This window comes from Giraffa tippelskirchi, chromosome 1, assembly GCF_054371585.1.
Source record: "Giraffa tippelskirchi isolate mGirTip1 chromosome 1, T2T-mGirTip1v1.2.pri, whole genome shotgun sequence".
Taxonomy (NCBI): domain Eukaryota; kingdom Metazoa; phylum Chordata; class Mammalia; order Artiodactyla; family Giraffidae; genus Giraffa; species Giraffa tippelskirchi.
In genome coordinates, this window is record NC_137275.1 from 167,362,788 (window position 1) to 167,378,953 (window position 16,166).

At 38.5% G+C, this 16,166-nt stretch overlaps 1 protein-coding gene across 4 annotated transcripts in view; it reads left to right on the top strand.

Moving 5' to 3' along the window:
* The window catches only part of TMC1 (transmembrane channel like 1), a 390,992-nt gene that overhangs the window by 238,024 nt on the left and 136,802 nt on the right, over nucleotides 1-16,166 (top strand). For 3 of the 4 annotated variants that reach the window (XM_081505441.1, XM_081505442.1, XM_081505440.1), the window contains one exon: nucleotides 11,916-12,078. The exons of the other annotated variant lie outside the window; for it this stretch is intronic. In XM_081505441.1, coding sequence (XP_081361567.1) covers nucleotides 12,063-12,078 — 16 coding nt within the window. In that variant the 5' untranslated portion in view covers nucleotides 11,916-12,062. The remainder of the gene's footprint in view (nucleotides 1-11,915; nucleotides 12,079-16,166) is intronic. 4 annotated transcript variants of the gene reach the window in all.

A 16,166-nucleotide genomic window follows, 5' to 3' on the forward strand; every position in this document is an offset into this window, starting at 1 on the left:
AATAAAAGTCTTTGAGAATGGTGAAATCAGGAATTCTACTTTTTGTAATGACTATAAACTTTCAAAATTGTCTTGGTAAGGTAAATAAGTTCCTTCTTATCTTCTGGAGACCCACTGTACTAATCATAATATTTTCCCAAAGAGGAAATGCAATTAGTACAAAAGTATATGGGGAAAATAGTCTTACTGGTAATCCAAGTAAAGAAAAAAAAATTAACCAATGGAAAATAAAACTGATAAAAATATCCAGTATTGTTAAGGATAAGTTGAGCTAGGCATATTTGTGTTTTGCTCATTGTTCTATAAACTGGTTGGACACTTTTGTGAAGCTCAATATATATTAAGATGTTATAAGTGTTTATGCTCTTTAAATCAATGGCACTAGTTTTGGAACTCTGTAATAAGAGAGTTATTATAAATTATATATACTTATTGCAAATATTTTTAATGGTGAGTCATTGTTGTTCAGTCTCTATGTCTGACTCTTTGTGACCTGATGGACTACAGCATGCCAGGCTTCCCTGTCCTTCACTCTCTCCCGGAATTTGTTCAAGTTCCTGTCCACCAAGATGGTGGTGCTATGTAACCATCTTGTTCTCTGCTGCCCTCCTCTCCCTTTGCCGTCAATCTTTCCCAGCATCAGAGTCTTTTCCAATAAGTGGGCTCTTCCCATCAGGTGGCCAAAGTATTGAAGCTTCAGCTTTAGTATTAGTCCTTCTAATGAATACTCAGGGTTGATTTCCTTTAGGACTGACAGGATTCATCTCCTTGCGGTCCAAGAGACTCTCAAGAGTCTTATTCAGCACAATTTGAAAGCATCAGTTCTTTGACAGCTTTATTGTCCAGCCTTCTTTATTGTCCAGCTCTCACATCTGTACATGACTACTGGAAAAATCGTAGCTTTGACAGTACAGACCTTTGCCGGCCAAGTGATGTCTTTGCTTTTTAATACGCTATCTAGATTTGTAATAGCTTTTCTTCCAAGAAGCAAATGTCTTCTAATTTCATGGCTGCAGTCACCATCCACAGTGATTTTGGAGCTCAAGAAAATAAAGTCTGTCACTCAGTCAGTCAGTTCAATTCATTTGCTCAGTTGTGTCTGACTCTTTTCGACCCCATGGACTGCAGCACACCAGGCCTCCCTGCCCATCACCAACTCCCAGAGTTTACTCAAACTCATGTCCATTGAGTTGGTGATGCCATCCAACCATCTCATTCTCTGTTGTCCCCTTCTCCTCTGGCCTTCAATTTTTCCCAGCATCAGGGTCTTCTCCAATGAGTCAGTTCTTCACATCAGCTGGCCAAAGTATTGGAGTTTCAGCTTCAGCATCAGTCCTTCCAATGAATATTCAGGACTGATTTCCTTTAGGATGGACTGGTTGGATCTCCTTGCAGTCCAAGGAACTCTCGAGAGTCTTCTCCAACACCACATTTCAAAAGCATCAATTCTTCGGTGCTCAGCTTTCTTTATAGTCCAACTCTCACATCCATACATGATTACTGGAAAAACCACAGCTTTGACAAGACAGACCTTTGTAGACAAAGTAATGTCTCTGCTTTTTAATATGCTGTCTAGATTGGTCATAATTTTTCTTTCAAAGAGGAAGCATCTTTTAATTTCATGGCTGCAGTCACCATCTGCAGTGATTTTGGAGCCCCCCCCAGCCCTCCCCACCAAATGAAGTCTGCCACTGTTTCCATTGTTTCCGCATCTATTTGCCATGAAGTGATGGGACCAGATGCCATGATTTTAGTTTTCTGAATGTTGAGTTTTAAGCCAACTTTTTCACTTTCCTCTTTCACTTTCATCAAGAGGCTCTTTGGTTCTTCTTCGCTTTCTACCATAAGTGTGGTGTCATCTGCATATCTGAGGTTATTGATATTTCTCCTGGCAATCTTGATTCCAGCTTGTGCTTCATCCAGCCCAGCGTTTCTCATGAGGTACTCTGCATATAAGTTAAATAAGCAGGGTAATAATATACAGCCTTGATATATTCCTTTCTTGATTTGGAAACAGTCTGTTGTTTCATGTCTAGTTCTAACTATTGCTTCCTGACCTGCATACAGATTTCTCAAGAGATAAGTCAGGTGGTCTGGTATTCCCATCTCTTTAAGAATTTTCCAGTTTGTTGTGATCCACACAGTCAAAGGCTTTGGAATAGTCAATAAAGCAGAAGTAGATGTTTTTCTGGGACTCTCTTGCTTTTTCAATGATGCAGTGGATCACAACAAACAAACTGTGGTGAATCTTTAGACTCAGCCTAAGTAGCCATAGTAGATCACTTTGATACAACCTAATGTACCTTTACAATTATGTTTACAAATAACATACAAAATGCATTTAACACAATTCTAGCTTAGAAAGTAGGATACTAAAATTATATATATATATATATATATATATATATATATATACATACATACACACTTATTTCTTTCCCCATTCCCCTAAACTATATAAAACTATGCATTTTGTATATATACTTTTATGCTTTTTTATATATTCTTTAATGATTAACTTTCCAAAATACTAGTAAATATTTTGTTAATGAACAAGAAAAATGCTTATAGAATTTTGTTTCCTGATGTCTGGTAAACTATTCTCAGATAGAACTGGCCAGCAAGGGGATAATTCACTTAAAAAATTCCAAGTATTGGCAAATTTTCTCTTGGAATAGCTCTGTGGAATGCAAATGAGCTCTTTTCTTCCTGTTTTTTTGAAAGATGGAATTCATGAATAATTACCATCTATAATCTACAAATTGCTGTGCACTACAGGGTCTATTAAACAGTATGATATTTTATTTCAAGAACTATATATCCCAGGCTACCATGCCCCGTAGCTAGTCTCACATCAAATGCAGTCTTCCTGAACAGCCATTTTCTGAAAGTTCCTATTTCTGTATGAAGTAAGTTGTTAGGGAAAGCAGGATAAAAATCTGGTGACTGAAAACGTCAGCCATCCACATACTCTACCTCTTTGAGAATGGCAAATCTGAACGTGTGTCTCCTTGTCAAGGATGAACAATCACAAAAGACATTAATGAAGCCCATGAAAACAAGAGCAGGGTGTAATAAAACATGACTATTATGAAGCAGCACAAAGTTACTAGGAAAGAACAAGCCAGGATGAGAAGATACCCAGTGAGATTGAAAGAGATACGGGAGAGATAGTTAAGAATTTCAAGGAACTAAAGCAATACAAAAACAACGAGACATTCATGCCAGGGAGTAAAGAGCACATTCAGTGATGCAGATACTCTCGTGGAAAACAAACTTGAGAAATTTTTGCAGAACATAGAGTAAAAGGATACGAAGAAGGAAAAGGAAAAGGTCATGTAGATAGAGGGCAAAGAATGGAATTTAAGCTAGAGCTAATAATGTTGAGTACTCCTAAGGAACCAACAAGGATAATATAAACAGAATAATTACTAAAAATGCAATGGGAGAAAAAACTTTGTGTTGAAAAAAGTCAAAGTATGTAGATTGAAAAGGCTCACATTCTAATAAAAAGTATTCAAAACAGACACTGCCCCCTAAAACACTACAAAATCTATTCTTGCAAATATATTATTAGGTTTTAGAAAAAATAAGTGCTCACACAGTAGAAAAAAAATTTTCAGTGAAGGAATTAAAATTAAGCTTTAATTTTTCTTATGTAACTCTAAATTCCAGAAAAACATGGAGACATATATGTAAGTTTTGCAAGAGACTAGGTTAAAATGCAGATGTTCAAAATTAGGCAAGCACACTTTCATTGGCAAAGATAGTAGAAAGGTGTATTTTTAGAAGTACATAGTAGCTCTCTAACTACCCTATATTCTTTTTTTTTGCAAAATATAAGATAAAATATAACTAAAATAACATAGACTTGACAGTGTGCATTAATCACTGAGAGATGATTCAAAAACAGAATTTAATAACAAGAATGTTAACATTTAAAAAGTGTATAGAATTTTTCCATATCCAATTTGCTCAACAAATCCATGGATCCATTATAACCTGATATATTTTGTGGCTTAAAAGAAAAGGTTGGCCTTATCTTTTTTGTTCTTGCTCCTTTCCTGGTATAGGAGATATATTTTTGCTAACCTGTTACTCACTCTATGTTTAAGCTGGCCTTTGTGGCCCTTTTGGATGGCTATTGAGTTAGATCAGAGATAGTTACCTGCCACACGCCTAAGCCACTTTAAATGATGTGACACTGCCCTCAACTCCTAATGTGGGGACCGCATGCTTTGTCCTACTCTGTTGCAGCCAAAATTGGACCTTGGTAGACACCTGACCCATGACCATCAAATTATCGGTGATTAAAAGAATGGAAACTGAGTCAGACTGTCTGGGTCCAGATCCAAGATTTGCCACTTAACTTTGATTTTCATTTTCTTCTTTCATGAAATGAGCTTAATGATTATTCCTATTTGGTTTGTCTGAAGTAAGGATTAAGAGTTAAGGCAAGCACTCTTTGGTACATGATACCTTATCCTGTTGCATGTTATTATTGTTATTATTTTTTATTGGAAGATAATTGCTTTATAATATTGTGTATTTTTTATTGGAAGATAATTGCTTTACAATATTCATCAACATGAATCAGGCACAGATGTACAGAAGTCCCCTCCCTATTGTTATTATTATTTGAAAAGATGGGATAAGTCAATCAAATTCTCTCTCCTTTCCTGAACTGAATTTGGGTAACTCAGACTAAGTCAACTAGCAATGGGAACAGGAGTTTAAAGCATGCACAGAGAAGAGTCATGAAATAGACTTGCAAGGGGTGTTGGCAATTTGGAGTTTGGAGATAGTGGAAACTATGATTAAACAGACTGTATCTTTAGGCAAATCTGATATAAGCCCAGACGGAGTCACGTCATCTCCCTGAATACATGCCCTAAAACACTTATCTTAAGCATATACACATTCACCCTTTAGAGACTGTCTCTTCTATGACTGTTGGACTTTTCAGCTTCACCAAATAAGGTTGCTGCTAAGTTGCTTCAGTCGTGTCCGACTCTGTGCGATCCCATAGACGGCAGCCCAGAAGGCTCCGCCGTCCTCGGGATTCTCCAGGCAAGAATACTGAAGTGGGTTGCCATTTCCTTCTCCAGTGCATGAAAGGGAAAAGTGAAAGTGAAATCACTCAGTCGTGTCTGACTCTTAGCAACCCCATGGACTGTAGCCTACCAGGCTCCTCTGTCCATGGGATTTTCCAGGCAAGAGTACTGGAATGGGGTGCCATTGCCTTCTCCAGATAAGGTAGCTCCATGCTAACTTTCTGGCCTCTGACTTCTAGTCTCCAGAACTGTAAGAGACAAATTTCTGTTGTTTATAAGTCACCCAGTCTATGGTACCTTGTTTAGTGGCTTGAACATTCTAAGACACTCCCTTTATATAGGGAAATCTGCCAGAGTTAAAGGTAAGAAAAGGGAATCTGGGTCTGGGATCTAAAATGGGGTTGAAGTGATCTTCCATTCTTTCTGGAATGTCTAGTCTGCCTTTTGCCTCTGCCAAGCAACATATTAAAGACCAAGCTTCTACACACAGAAGTAAGGCCTGACTTGATTGAAGGAGGGTCCAGCTTAATGGAACTTTTCTCGGCATTCACCCAAGAAATTTATGTACATTTCTATTAATAACAAATCTAACTTGTTTGGACTTGGACAATTTCTAAGAATAATTATGAACATTGAGTCATTCAAAAGGCTCATTTTCTAAGATTTCAAGATATAATTAGCAGTGTGGTATGGAATAAATAAAAGGGTACAGTTTCCGGGTTGATGCCTTGTATATTTATGTCTGAGACCTTTCCAGTGCTTTTAATTCTTTTGATAATAAAGAATTCAGCAATGTGTGGATCTTTGAATCTGTGGTATATAGTAACTGTCAGCCTAAAGCAGTGGTTCTCAACCAGGTATGGTTTTTGTCTCCTGGGAACATTTGTCAATTTCTGAAGACAATTTTGGTTGTCATAACTTGAGGGCTTGTGTGATTGGCATCTATTGGGCAGAGGCCAGGGATGTTGTTAAATGTCTTACAATTTAGAGGATGACCAGCCCCCCCCACAAAAAAGAATTATTTGGTCAGATATGTCGATAGGGCCAATATTGAAAAACTCTGACCTAAAATAGAAGCCTAGAACTTCTATTAAATGTTCTTTTTTCAAGCAACTAATGAGAAAAAAACATGGGGGAGACAAACAAAAATGTCAGCAGCCCTCCATGGTATTCAGAGTTCCTGAGGTCCGGATCATTTCAGATGTTTGCTGTTTACCAATGACAACCAATTTGTTTATTTTCTAAAGTTCAGAGATTTCATGGGGATTTATTATTAAAATACCTATTACTTTCTCTTTTCATAAGCCTATTTTAATGGCCTAGTATTGAGATGTCTGAGATAGAGATCTTTTTGTTCTGAGTGCTGGATCTACTTTCACTTACTCAAGATTTTTCTAGACAATACATCCTTCCACCTCCCCATGATTCTGTCCTGTCTCTATCCCCAGTTCGCAGGCTTTCTACAAGCCCCTCAGGTACGTTGGACATAGCGCTTCCTAACAGTTTCATAATTAGAACAAAAACTCAGCAGTGGCCACAGGACTGGAAAAGGTCAGTTTTCATTCCAATCTCAGAGAAAGGCAATGCCAAAGAATGCTTGAACTACCGCACAGCTGCACTCATCTCACACGCTAGTAAAGTAATGCTCAAAATTCTCCAAGCCAGGCTTCAGCAATACGTGAACCGTGAACTTCCAGATGTTCAAGCTGGTTTTAGAAAAGGCAGAGGAACCAGAGATCAAATTGCCAACATCCGCTGGATCATTGAAAAAGCAAGAGAGTTCCAGAAAAACATCTATTTCTGCTTTATTGACTATGCCAAAGCCTTTGACTGTGTGGATCACAATAAACTATGGAAAATTCTGAAAGAGATGGGAATACCAGACCGTCTGACCTGTTTCTTGAGAAACCTGTATGCAGGTCAGGAAGCAACAGTTAGAACTGGACATGGAACAACAGACTGGTTCCAAATAGGAAAAGGAGTATGTCAAGGCTATATATTGTCACCTTGCTTATTTAACTTATATGCAGAGTACATCATGAGAAACTCTGGGCTGGAAGAAGCACAGGCTGGAATCAAGATTGCCAGGAGAAATATTAATAACCTCAGATATGCAGAGAACACCACCCTTAAGGAAGAAAGTGAAGGAGAACTAAAGAGCCTCTTGATGAAAGTTAAAGAGGAGAGTCAAAAAGTTGGCTTAAAGCTCAACATTCAGAAAACTAAAATCATGGCATCTGGTCCCATCACTTCATGGTAAATAGATGGGGAAACAGTGGAAACAGTGTCAGACTTTATATTTTTGGGCTTCAAAATCACTGCTGATGGTGATTGCAGCCATGAAATTAAAAGACGCTTACTCCTTGGAAGGAAGGTTATGACCAACCTAAATAGCATATTTAAAAGCAGAGACATTACTTTGCCAACAAAAGTCCATCTAGTCAAGGCTATGGTTTTTCCAGTGGTCACGTATGGATGTGAGAGTTGGACAGTGAAGAAAGCTGAGCACTGAAGAATTGATGCTTTTGAACTATGGTGCTGGAGAAGACTCCTGAGAGTCCCTTGAACTGCGAGAAGATCCAACCAGTCCATCCTAAAGAAGATCAGTCCCGGGTGTTCATTGGAAAGACTGATGTTGAAGCTGAAACTCCAATACTTTGGCCACCTGATGCGAAGAGTTGACTCATTGGAAAAGACCCTGATGCTGGGAAGGATTGGGGCAGGAGGAGAAGGGGACGATAGAGGATGAGATGGCTGGATGGCATCACCGACTCGATGGACATGAATTTGGGTAGGCTCCGGGAGTTGGTGATGGACAGGGAGGCCTGGCGTGCTGCAATTCATGAGGTCACAAAGAGTTGGACACGACTGAGCGACTGAACTGAACTGATTCCTCTGAACTGTTTAATTTTTAAAATTAATCTCTCTGACAAACTTTAACCATTCAATTCTGAATCACTCTTCTAGTGTCAGAATAGAAGTCTAAATTGTTACAATATTTACAAGACTAATCAAGATCTCCAAGAAAGCCTTATGGATGTCCCACTGTGTCATATGTAGCATGTGATAGAATCAGATAGGTCTTGAAAATTTACCTGACAAACACCTTGACATATAATTTTATTAATGAATCCTAGAAATCATTGGAAAAATTCCTTCTATTCTGAGTTATTCAGGACACATTCTTGAATATAGGGGGTTCTGCATAAACATCTTCACAACGGGAAAAGTATAAGAGAATGAGTATTTCATTAATAAGGAATCCATTATTCTTTAAAAAATAAAGATAGTCTAGCACAGAAATGGCTATCTAGTAAATTTTGAAGGGAAATCTGAGGGACAGTTTGGTGGGTTTGTTTGCAATTTGTGGGATATGAATTTACAGAATGCATGGAAAGATATTTTAAAGAATGCTAGTTGTAAGGTTAAGAAAGTAGGGTTCATAAATTTAAACATGGTCCACATAGTTAATAGATATACCCCTAGAATTGGACGACTGAACAACAACAGAACCTTAGAGTACCTCTAGGATTTTGGTCCCAGCTCTAGAATGCGTAAGAAACCTGATGCACTCTGTAAAGCAGTGGCTCCTAGCAGTGTACACAGCACTCCTCCAGGAGAGCCTCTCATGAAGGAACAGTGTGTCATGGTAAGAGCTTCCCTTCCTATTGAAGGTGAATTGAGAATCTGTTCTGTCGACCTACCTCTGCCACGGCTCAAACTCCCAGTTTGACTCCGAGACATGCCTGTAGCAGAAGACTAACCTGTCCTCGAGTCCACTGTCTCTTGAAATGCAAGTGATACAAGGCCCTGTAGAAAATGGAGGCTCTCCAAAGTCCTGTGGCAGGCGCTGTAGGCTGTTGAGAGAGGATAGTGAAAACTCTTGATTCCTGGTACACAGAGGGGTCTAGTAGAGGCAACCCATCCACATGGGCTGCAATTGCAATTCAGCCCAACACTGACACCATCTGGATGGAAACAGGAACAAACCATTTCAACCAACGGGCTGAACTTGGAGCATTTTAGCTGGTACTCAAGAACCTTGGCCATTACCCTTTGCACTGAAAGTTGGGCTATTTTAAAGGGATTAATCCTCTGGCTTGGACAATGGGAAACTGACGGGTAGATGATCATGAATAAGCCCTTGCAGGGGCAGGATGTATGGAAAGATATTTGATTTCTCCTACAAGAGCCTGTGACTGTCCTCACTGTTTTCCACATCCCAGCTCAAAAGGTGCTGACACCCACCGGTAATTAGGAAGCTGATGCTCAGTAGATACAGCAGCTTGTATACATAGAAAGAGTGGCCACCCTAGAGCATGGGCGGATGGTGTAATGCCAAGGAAGCCAGATTGACTTTGAGATACCGTGACATGGTGAATGCAGTCACAGCACATCTGTGTGTTCTAAACAATGCACAAGGCAACTGCCAAAGGACTCTGGGACAATGCCCTTGATTTCCCAGCTGGCTAGGGACTGGCAAATTGATTTATTGGGACCCTCCCTCTGAGTGAGAGTTCTGGATATGCCTTGGTTTGTGTGGACATTCCGTCTGGTCTAACCCAAGTTTTCTCCTGTGCCTGCATAAACCAGGTTGTCAACCTTAGGTGATTAGAGAAACTGAGTATCATGTTTGGATACCCTCACCAAAGAGACAGTGACTGGGGTCACATTTTGAAGATTGTGTGTGCAAGACTGGATAAAAGAACATGATATCCAATGGAGGTTCTGTCTCCTCTATAACCTGTAGGCAGTGTTGTTGGTAGAAAGGAAAAATGGAATATTAAAGCAGCAATTTAAATTACCAATAGGTAAAACTATCTTGGCTGGGTGGAGTAAAGTACTCCCTTGGGCTTTAATACATTTGAATGATTTGAATGATCAGCTAGTAGGGCCTGATGACCCAGATGCCAGACTTGGGACCCCTGCTGAGATACCCCACGTTGTAAAGGCAAGGGAATGGCGGGATACAGCCATTGCCCTGCCTCTCACTTTGCCTCAAAGTGCTCTGCTGCTAAGCCCCCATCACAGCTGGGAGAGGCCTTACCTCCTGGAATTTACAATGGGATGTTCCCCTGGGATGGGTGAGTTATTTTGTACCCCTGAGTGAGGGGAGCTACTCAGTCTCCACTAGGATCCTGCTGTCCTGCTGCAAATCAGGCCTATTGAAACCTACTATACCTGGAATGGAACTCACAGCACTAAAAGAGGGGAGAAGGTATGTGTCCTGGTCTGACAAGTTCCTACTAAAAGGAGTCAAAAAGCCCACACCCATACTGCTTGAGGTCTCATTTTGAGTTTGTCTAGATAAGACTGGAACTTTCTTATGTTTGTTGGCTATGTGTTCCTTCTGTGAAATTACTGCTCATATTTTGTTCATTTTTATTAGATTTTATATCTTCCTAAGTGGAGTATTTGTTCAGATCTTTTGCCATTTATTTCCCTTTTGGGGGTACTAGTTTTCTTCTTGTTGATGGGTAGAAATTCTTTGTTTTTTATACTAATGAAGTGTTGTGTGAGTTGTAAATATTTTCTACTTTAATTTTTTTGACATATCTTTTTATGTATAGAAAATTTTAACTTTAACATGCTTGAGCTAATCTATTTTTCTTTTTTGGTTTCTGTTTTTAATCTTTTGTATAGTATTGTTTTTATAATTTTCTGGACACAAAGCTTGAAAAACATCTTTTGTTAATTTATTTATGTTTACTATGGTTTTTGTCAGAATAGCATTTAGAGGTATTTCACATTTTTTTTTTACATAATCTAAGTTCATATAAATTAAATTACAGTTTGTCCTCACTCTAGAGTATAGGTCCAATAATTTGCAACAAAACTCAGTTTCCGTATCAATTCCCAAGTTAAAGAGCCACTTTATCTTCAAATGTAATTCTTTACATGTAAGTACTCATATCAGCTATATCCTATCTTACTATTATAACTGAGATCTAGTGTCCAGAATAGGCGAAAACTAAGCCTCACTCTACAGAGCTTTGTTTTAAACTATAATCCCAGCTGTGCTACATACTGCTTTGGCTGAAAAGTACGTGTAGTAGGCTTTATAGTCTAGAAGGTTCAGATGTGTACACGAATCCATCCATGAAGCCAAAAGCTGCCCTGGTGTAAATGTGCCACCAGGATCCATTTCAAAACAGTGCTTCCTCTTGCCAAGGTCAGTGGCTATCACTGAAGTAACCAGAGAATGCCCCTGTTCTCCCTCTCAAAAAGGCAACCTCTTTGCAACATTAAATTTCAGCACTTTTTGTCCCTTTCTTTTCAGTGATGGAAATCTTTTTGTTTGTTTGTTTATCCTTTCAAAGAAAAGATTACCACCTTCCTTTGAGAAGTGTTGACAGATAGAAAAAATTGTTTTTAATTTCCCAGAAAATGTTTCCTTATTTTCTGGGAAAGTTTTATTTTCAAAGAAGCTGAGAAAATGAACACAATATCTCCAGGTTTCCCCACCTTGGGATTGATTGCTAAACTGAATGTGTGTCAGCATTGCTGCTTAAACATGAACTCTACACGTAAGAGTATCTTCTTTATTTACTCATTTAATTTACCGATTCGACTTAGCAGTCAGTATTTCTCACCTTTCTAAAAGTGCTTTTCATACACTGCCCTCTGCACATGTAACTGGGATAAAGCCCTAGAATTGAAGGTATTTAAAACGAGGCAGGCAAGTACATATGGGATGAAGCCAGATTTGCTTTGAACACCACTTACATGATCAGTTTAGTTTTGTTTCAAACATGAGCCTCACATACAGCCCTTTTGACCTGAGTACTCCATCCCTAAATGGCAAACTAAACATTCATGAAAATTTAATGGCAAGGAAATTAGTACCTTCTTATGTTTCAGACTGTGAAATGGCACCAGGGAGCACTTTCAGCAACAGGCAGAAGTGTGTGAATGTGCTGGACGAGACCTGAAACATTTGTCCCTCCAACCTGTCTCTCCTATTCAAGTTAACTGGCAGCTGAGACGTTCTGAAAGGATACCACCAGGATGCCACCCAAGAAAGGTATTTCAAAATAAAGACTTCACTGTAGGATATTCTACCTTTCTTAGAGATTAAGCACTTTAAAAAGTTTGTTTCATAATTTTTGTTTTCCTTTTGGGGTAACTCCCCTTTCTATTTTTCTGTGGGTAGAGCCCCTTTGTTTCTTGAGAAACTGGGATGGGTTCAATATTTCTTCAACTTCTTTTCTTAATGGATGTATGATTTCACCAACTAGTAAGTGCTCAAATTTACCTTCCTTTCATTTAGGAAGACAATGGGGGGAAGCAAAATACACTGAGATTCCAGTGCAGCAACTCAGACTAGGGGTTTAGTCCGTAGCAGTGATCTCTTGTTGGACTGGTGTGTGGAGCCACTTTGTGAGGGAGACCTGTCTAGCTTCAGTTTGTGAATTAGATACAGTTTTGAGTTCGGTGAAGTTGATGAGCAGAGCAAAGAGGATTAAAACAGAGAATGCTAAGAAGAGAGACATAAAACCCTATTGAGGGAGGCATTTATATGAAGGGAAGCAATGTGATGAAGCATTTTTGGTTCCTATGACTTGTCATAGAGGTGCATTTTCAGTACCATGGAGATAGTGGTTAGCATGTTCAGCTGTTATTCTATGATGCTAACACAGTTTGATCTGTTGTCAGCCTCATTTCTGTCCCCAAAAGACAAACTGGTAAAAATTTTAAATATGGAAAACCTGGAAATACATATTTGCTTTTCAGCATAGAACTTCCAATCCAAATGGCCTTGGTCTCCATCATTCCATTATCCAACTTATTTAATCTTAGAATGGAAAGTGGAGACACTAGAGATCTCATTTTGTTGTTGTTCAGTCGCTAAGTTGTGTCTGACTCTTTGCGATCCCATGGACTGCAGCATACCAGGCTTCCCTGTCCTTCACTATATCCCAGAGTTTCCTCAAACTCATGTCCATTGAGTCAGTGATGCCATCCAACCATGTCATCCTCTGTCGCCTTCTCCTTCTGCCCTCAATCTTTCCCAGCATCAGGGTCTTTTCCAATGAGTTGGCTCTTTGCATCAGGTGGCCAAAGTATTGGAGCTCATTTAGAGATAACCTATTAAAGTCATCTAGACCTAGGTCTTGAGAGTTTGAACAGTATCCTGTTTAATATGCTCACTTATTTTGTTGATTTCAAACATCTGGGCTGTCTTAGGAATATTATTATCAAACAAGTCATTGCTTTTAAAATGCAAAAACAAAATCAACCACTTCTTTTGAATCTTAGCACACTTTTCCAAAGAAGCTATTAGAAATAGCTCATATTTGTATATTAACTTTTAACAGGTGGAATTGGTTTTTCATTAATAAGTGTAGGGCTCAAATTTTATATCAGATGTTCAACTTCAGCACCTTTAAGATGTTCCAGTCTGGAGTCCTCAAACTTCTTAGGCTATTTTTGTAGTGAAGGTATTAGCAGGCTCTTTCTGGATCTCCAACAATTTTTACAAAATCTTGCAATATGGCTGCTCAGGCTATCTTAACCATTTGTAAATCTGATCCTGATCCTGAATTGTAATTTAAAATGTTAAATATTGAGATCTTTCCCCACTCTCTCTCGTTTAGCTGTTTGAAACAGATTAACAAAGTGTTAACTGGAAAAGCTCTTGGAAATTTTCCTTCACTGCATCAATAGATTCTGTGATTTACAGACAGAAACTGCCTATTGATAAATTGTGGTCCTAGATGTCTTAGATGAGTAATGTTTGTAAAAGCTATTTGTAAACTTGGATATAACATACAATATAAAAGTGGCAATCACCATCATGTTTCTTTACTATTGTTTGGCCATATGATTTTTTCAACAGTGCAAAAATTTGTGGTGCTCTAATAAATGATCTTTTATCATATGTAAAGTTGGAGAGATAGCATTTTCTGTGAGAGAAAAATAATATATAGCTGTGTTGGGATTATTACTTCCCACAGAAATTCATTTTATTTATTCATTCATTTGGTCATGTATTGGTGCATTCAACAAACAATTCATTTGATCCTTTTTATGTGCTTTGCGAAGAATGAGATGTGACAGAGTTCTCTTTCTCGAAGAGTTTATAGATTGATGTGTTTGGGGCAGTACTGAATAATTATCGAAACAAAACTAGAGTCAGAAACATTACTTTGCAAGTTATTGAGGGCCTTGAAAATTAGGAACATTGAGGTGTTTGTTTCCAACTTGGACTGTGCTTTAAGGATTTCCCTGAAGTGGACAGCACTTCCTGGGTCTAAAGTGCCCATTAATGATGGCAAAGGATGGTATTCCTATGACTGATAAAATGTTGGCATTGTTTTATTTTCATTTCTTTCATTCCACTTTGAAAAATCATGCTATTGAATATAATTTGTGCACATTGAACTGTATGCATTTAAAATATACCATTTGTTATGTTTTGACAAATGTATACATGACATAATGGCCATCACAATCAAGATTTCCACTTCCCCCATATGTTCCTTGTGCCCTTTTGGCATAAATCCACACAGTCTTCACCTATTTCCCAATAAACCCTAATGTGCTTTTTTTTCACTGTAGATTATCTTGCATTATATAGAATTTCATGTAAATGGAAACATGTAGTATGTACTCTTTTGTGTCTGCTCCTTTATATTTAGCATAATGCTTTCAAAATTCATTCTTATTTCAGTAGTGTTTCTTTTATTGCTGAGTATTCCATTGTATGGTGCACCACAGTTTGTTTATCCACTCACATATTGATGAACAGTTGAGTTGTTTCTAATTTGGGGCTACTATTAACAAAATTTCTGTGGACATTTGGATATGTGTCTTTGTCTGAATGTATGAACTGAATGTATGAATTGAAATCAGATTGATTATATTCTTTGCAGCTAAAGATGGAGAAACTCTATATAGTCAACAAAAACAAGACTGGGAGCTGACTGTGGCTCAGATCATGAACTCCTTATTGCCAAATTCAGACTTAAACTGAAGAAAGTAGGGAAAACCACTAGACCATTCAGGTATGACCTAAATCAAATCCCTTACAATTATACAGTGGAAGTGACAAATAGATTCAAGAGATTAGATCTGATAGAGTGCCTGAAGAACTATGGACAGAGGTTCGTGACATTGTACAGTAGGCAGTGATCAAGATCATCCCCAAGAAAAAGAAATGCTAAAAGGGAAAATGGTTGTCTGAGGAGGTGTTACAAATAGCTGTGAAAAGAAGAGAAGTGAAAGGCAAAGGAAAAAAGGAAAGATATACCCATTTGAATGCAGAGTTTCAAAGAATAGCAAGGAGAGATAAGAAAGCCTTCCTCAGTGATCAGTGCAAAGAAATAGAGGAAAATAATAGAATGGGAAAGACTAGAGATCTCTTCAAGAAAATTGGAGATACCGAGGGAATATTTCATGCAAAAATGGGCACAATAAAGGACAGAAATGGAAGGGACCTAACAGAAGCAGAAGATATAAAAAGAGGTGGCAAGAATACACAGAAGAACTGTACAAAAAAGATCTTCATGACCCAGATAATCACGATGGTGTGATCACTCACCTAGAGCCAGACATCCTGGAATGTGAAGTCAATTGGGCCTTTGGAAGCATCACTATGAACAAAGCTAGTGGAAGTGATGGAATTCCAGTTGAGCTATTTCAAATCCTCAAAGGTGATGGTGTGAAAGTGCTGCACTCGATATGCCAGCAAATTTGGAAAACTCAGCAGTGGCCACAGGACTGGAAAATGTCAGTTTTCACTCCAATCCCAAAGAAAGGCAATGTCAAAGAATTTTCAAACTCCCGCACAATTGCATTCATCTCACATGCTAGCAAAGTAATGCTCAACATTCTCCAAGCCAGGCTTCCACAGTACGTGCACAGTGAACTTCCAGATGTTCAAGCTGGATTTAGAAAAGGCAGAGGAACCAGAGATCAAATTGCCAACATATGTTGGATCATTGAAAAAGTGAGAGAGTTCCAGAATAACAGCTACTTCTGCTTTATTGACTATGCTAAAGCCTTTGGCTGTGTGGATCACAACAAACTGTGGAAAATTCTGAAAGAGATGGGAATACCAGACCACGTGACCTGCCTCCTGAGAAATCTGTATGCAGGTCAAGAAGCAAC